This window comes from Psammomys obesus, unplaced genomic scaffold, assembly GCF_907164565.1.
Source record: "Psammomys obesus unplaced genomic scaffold, mPsaObe1.curated_primary_1811, whole genome shotgun sequence".
Lineage (NCBI taxonomy): Eukaryota > Metazoa > Chordata > Mammalia > Rodentia > Muridae > Psammomys > Psammomys obesus.
In genome coordinates this window covers 10,360,641-10,366,640 of record NW_026586173.1, presented here as the reverse complement: position 1 = coordinate 10,366,640, position 6,000 = coordinate 10,360,641, and the positions used below count along the sequence as shown (strand labels likewise).

The following is a 6,000-nucleotide window of genomic DNA, read 5'->3' as shown; positions in this document are numbered from 1 at the left end:
ACACACACACACACACACACACACACACACACACACACACACACACACACACGTCCAGTACTGACAAAAGGCATATGTGAAATAAACTTTTCAAGAACAATGTCTAAAAAGTAAGAATGTTATCATATTTACTTGTTTTGTAACTCTGCTTCTGAAAATTATCTAAAAGTAACAGGTATGAAAATAGGAAAAAAACTTCGTATCATTGCCTTTGAGTCATTGTACACACTTGTCCTACAACCTTCCTAACATTCCCAGCCTCCTTTTCTCTAGCTGTGACAACAAGTCATTGATTTAAATTTATATATAGCCCTGGCACTCAACTCCATGTTGAAACAGTTCTTAATTTCTGTCTGAGGGAGTTTGCTCTCTTACCTATCTACTTTGACCCATCCTGACATCACAGAATCCATGCAAAATATGAAACAGTCAAAATATAAAAACAAAAAAGGATGTATGCACTAGTTATTCATCATTTAACTATTTAATAGCTAAGATTGGAACTAATCCAAATATTTGTCAATAAAAAGGGTAGGCTCTGAGGTAGAGCTATTCCCAATTTTCTAAGAAACCTCTAGACCACTCCTGGGCATATATCCAAAAGATGCTCCACCATGGAGCATATGCTACAACAAGGGCATTTGCAAAACTATGTTCATAGCAGCTTTATTTATAATAGCCAGAATCTGGAAACAACCCAGATGTCCCTCAACCATGAATGCATAAAGAAACCATGGAACATTTACATAATCGAATACCACTCAACTATTAAAAATAAGAGAAACAAAATTTGCAGGCAAATGAATGGAACTAGAGGAGATCATCCTGAGTGAGGTAATCCAGACAAAGAAAGACACACATGGTACGTACTCACTTATAAGCAGACAGTAGCCATAAAGTACAGGATAACCATTCTACCATTCACAGTCCCAAAGAGTCTAAGTAACAAGGAGGACCCAAGGGAGGATGTTTGACTCTCACTGAGAAGGGGAATGTATTAGAGAAAGTGCTTAAAGAGGAAACAGGATAGAAGAGGGTGCTGTGGGAAATGAGTTTGGGGATCAGATGTTGGGAGAGCAGTGGTGAGAGGACAGAGGGTTTGCAGAGATAAAAGAAACTGTGGGCAATGGCATCTCTGATATAAACTGGAAACTATGAAAGGGTAGGCTCCTGGGAGGATTTGGGGGTGACTCTAGCTGAGAACCCTAGTAGTCAGGGTAATGGGGACTGAAGAGGCCACTCGCGAACCAGACAGGTGAGGGGAAACACCAACCCATCCACAAAAACTTTGACCCTGTCTACAAGACGTGCAGGGATACAAATAGAGCAGAGATTGAGGGAATGTCCAACCAATTCCTGACCCAACCTGAGACCCATGGGAGCGAGCCAACCCCTGACACTATTAACAAAACTCTGCTATGCTTGCAGACCAGAGTCCAGCATAGCTGTCCTCTGAGAGGCTCCACCCAGCAGCAGATTGGAAACAGAAGCTGGGACTCATAGCCAAACATTAGATGGAGCTCGGGGAGTCTGGAGGAGGTAGGGGAAAGGATAGAAGGGCCTAGAGGGGAGAGGAGCTCCACAGGAAGACCAATAGAGTCAACTAACCTGGGCCCCAAGGGGCTCGCAGAGACTGAAGCACCAACCAAGGACCATGCATGAACTGGACCTAGGCCCTTTACACATATGCACCCAATGGGCAGCATGGTCTTCACATGGGTTCCCTAGTAAAGGAATCGGAGACTGCCTCGGACAAGGACTCTGTTGCATGCTTTTTGATCACTTCCCCTTGGCAGGGCTGCCTTGCCAGGCCACTGTGGAAAAGGATGCACTCAGTCCTGATGAGACTTGATGTGCTGTGGTTGGGGAGCTCCCCTTTTCTGAGGGGGAGTGGAAAGGGGATAGAAGGAAGAGGAGGGAGAGTGGGATGTGGGAGAGAGGAGGGAGGGACTGGGATGTAAAGTGAATAAATAAATTAATTTAAAAACAGTAGGCGCTATAATCATGTACTTACTAAATTACTATGTAGTTACAGAAATAAAGGAACATGTCTTTGAATGAACTCATCAACAGTTTCTTTAAAAGATATAAAAATGTGTTAATATGCTACTGCTTGTGTTAGAATGAGGAGGATACACTTGAGTACATATAAGTAAATGTAAAAGTACATATACAGAAGTAGTTTTCTTAAGTTTTTCACCAAGATACAATAAAAAGATAAACTAAAAACCAATGAAGACAATAAAAGAATAAAATATTTTAAGGACAGAACAGAAGAAGCAGAAGGAAGTAGGCTTTGAAATGTGTCTGAATAGTAGACCCATACAACAATTTATACAACAACAACAAAAAAAAGCTACTACATCAAGAAAATACAGCGTTATAACAGCACAAAGAAACAAACTTTTGTGTCAACTTGATAATGTAACCCCAAATAGAATTATTCTATGGTTTAAACTTTTTATAACTTTTCTTAGACTTCTTTATTTTATGTATATCATATTCACTACTGCTCTTTTTACTACAGAAAGAAAAAAACAACCTAGATGTCCATCAACAGATAAATGAATAAGAAAATGTGGTACTTATACACATGAGACTACTACTCAGCTGTAAAGAAAAATGAAAACATGAAACTTATAGGTAAATGTATGACAGCTCACTCTAATTGGAACATCTATATTAACACCACACCACCACCAAAGCTAAAGGAACATCTTGAAAGAGAAGGTAGAAGGAATATGAGAGCTGGGGTGAGGTTTGAGACTGCTGTAAAATAATTTTTAGTAATCAGGAGCTCACTGCAGCTGTATTACTTGCATAAGACCAAGACTTACACAAGAGATTTCTAGTAGGCAAAACCCCTTAGCAGCTACTGACAGTGGCTAATTGCTGGGGAAAGGAGAACCATTTTTTACTGAGGATGTGGCCTCTGCTAGGTTTCCCATGCTGTAGTGGATGGCCCTATACCCATGCATATATGGGCAGCACTAAATGCACTTAGTTTTTTCAAAAAGCAAAATAAACAAAAACATGAAGCAGGGGAAGAGGGTATATTGGGAAACATAGGGGTGAGTTATAGGGGGCAAAATTTCATTTTATACATGCATAAAATTTTGAAAAATAAAAATTATAAAATAGCTTGTCTATTCATTCAGCCAATCTACTTCATATTGTGGTTACATAATATACTTAATCAGCATTTAGTATTTTTTGCTACTTTTTTTCAGCTTCTTACTTTTAGTAATTGCCTTATTTCTAGTTCATCTGTTTGCAAATAAAGCACGAAAGCACACAAAAATACTTGAAAAATAAGTAAGTTTTAAATATACTTTAATAATCAAAAAGAAGCTATCATTAAAAAATCAAAAATAAACGTTTTTCAAGGACTATTCGTGGAGATAACCTAGAACCCCTGCACAGATGTAGCCCATGGCAGTTCAGTGTCCAAGTGGGTTACATAGTAATGGGAAGAGGGACTGCCTCTGACATAATCTGATTGGCCTGCTCATTGATCACCTCCCCCTGAGGGGGGAGCAGCCTTACCAGGCCACAGTAGAGGACAATGCAGCCACTTTTGATGAGAACTGATAGACTAAGATCAGAAAGGAGAGGAGAACCTCCCCTATCGGTGGACTTGCGGAGGGGCATGCATGCAGAAAGGGGAGGGAGGGTGCGATCGGGAGGGGAGGAGGGAGGGGCTTATGGGGGATACAAAATGAATAAAGTGTAATTAATAAAAAATTTAAAGAAAATAAACGTTTTTATCGATTTTTTAGAGGGCCCTAATTATAACCTGTATTTTTTACTTACCCTTGGATTACATACGGAAACTGGTGACTCTGGGCTGGGTCAATTTGTGCTTGTGGAAGTGTACGCTGCCTCAATCCTTCTGAAGAACCAGCAACTAATGACAAACTCTCTTGACTGGGTGATGGAGTTGTTGAATCTGAATGATCTGAATTCTAAAAAAAAAACAGCAAAAAAACAAACAAAAAATGTCTTACTAAATATACATTTATAAAATCCCTCTACAAAATAACATAATTTTAGAAATTGATTTAAATCTCAAATCCAAGAAAACATACTTTAATTTTAATAGGACTAAAAAAGTCTGAAACCAAGATTATAACAGTAATATTGTATTTATCAGCTAAACAACAGAATAACAACCTACAAAAACTTGCATACTAAACTATGCAGATTCAACTACAGCAAACAAAGCTCCTTTAACAATGCCTACAATGTTTAACATTTAACATCTCAAATGATGCTACCAATTTCTAGTGATTTGAACCATTACTATATGACAGGTATCTTGTAATATACGTCGGTGACACCATCTAACAGAATGAGGAACATGATGAAAAGGAGGAATCTACAATCCCTGCAGTGTCTGACATTAACAAAGAGCATATTTAAAGAGCCATTTCAGGTCTCTATCTCCACTTTCTTAGAAAAAAAAAACAAGACTGCTCTAGGTTTTCAGACTGTTTTCAACTCTAAAACTTCTGTCAATTTATAAATGCCATAAACAATCTTGTTTTTACAAACCAAGATACTAATCAGAATTTTAGTGCTCAGGCAATGATCAAATGTTCAGTAAGTAAAACTTGGAAAAGTTTCCTCAATGAGTAACTGTTAGATATATACTTAAAACATAGTTACTTTTTTATAAATTATAGCACTAGCATCTTAAGTTAGACACAATGTTATTTTCAAATCCTTTCAAGCTTGTTAAAATTGTAACTGCCTCTTGATAGGCAGAATGTTACTTCTGCCCTGGCTCCCTACCCTGCAGGCTCTTTTAGCATGTTTATCTTCCTAAGTTCTGTCCAGAGAAAAGTCACAAGCACACAGGTGTCTTGCAAAATAACAAAACATTGTTTTAAGAAGTTACTTCATGAAAACTACATGCCAAATATTTTAATAAGGAGTCTGGTTCTTTAGGACATAACTAAGAGAGGTGTTTTGTTTTTGTTTTTTAACTCTCATTAAATCAAACATTAAGATGTGGTATTCAACAGTATAGTTAATAGAAAAGCCTAGCTATATATCAACACTGCCTAATTTCTCTAAAACTAATTACTTCTAACATTATTAGGCAATTCTTTTACTATTATATTTTTTATTATTTTCAAATGTCTTTGAAATCTTTGAGCCATGAATACTTAGGGAAAATTAAACATATCTTTCCTTTGATACTTTTTGTATTTTCATAACACTAAATATACATGCTAATGACATAAAATTATGGCCAAGAAACTAATTTACTTGGTCAACAAAAACTGGAACATTCTTATGTCAAAAATGACACAAAAATCTCTGTGCTAGTCTTGAATTTGTCCCTTTTCATGCCAAGGTGGGAAAGACTTATATTCAATCTAATAAAAGCTCAATTTCCATGGCTGGTACCATAGAAGACATACTGAGTAAATATGGCAATTTCAGGATCTTGTTTCTTAAAGAATCAGTTATCTAGTATATATATTAAAAGATCTCTCAGCTAGTTTATCCTATTGATCATTCCTGCTTTAAAATTTTTACTGAATTCTTAACAAAGGAAATATCTTTAGCACAATTAAAGCTTCCTATTTAGCCAAGAAACATAAAGACGTTAATCCATTAATCTTAATCCTCTCACCCACAAAGCTGAGCTCTTACAAAAAAAAAGTTTCCAAAACAATTTTGAGCAGAAATGAATACTTAATTATGTGAGAGGTAAATATATTAAGTAATTCTCTCCCTTTCATTGTGAATATATGCTCGAATCTAGTTATTTAAAAAAAAAAAAAAAAAAGCCAAAAAACAAAAACCATACAAAGTCTTTGACCAAGTAATCTACTTGAAGAAAATTTAGGTCACTTAGAAATTTAATAATTTAAATCACTTTGAATAAAATATACATTTTATACTTTAATGTTTCTAAAACTTCACTAGCCTAAAGATCTATATTATATAACCATATCAATATTCTGTTTCCACAGTATTTCAGTAATT

General features: G+C 36.2%; 1 protein-coding gene across 1 annotated transcript in view; it reads right to left on the bottom strand.

Moving 5' to 3' along the window:
- Positions 1–6,000, bottom strand: part of Herpud2 (HERPUD family member 2) — a 34,287-nt gene that overhangs the window by 8,467 nt on the left and 19,820 nt on the right. The window contains exon 4 of the mRNA XM_055601423.1: positions 3,814–3,965. Within this exon, the coding sequence (XP_055457398.1) occupies positions 3,814–3,965 (152 nt within the window). The remainder of the gene's footprint in view (positions 1–3,813; positions 3,966–6,000) is intronic.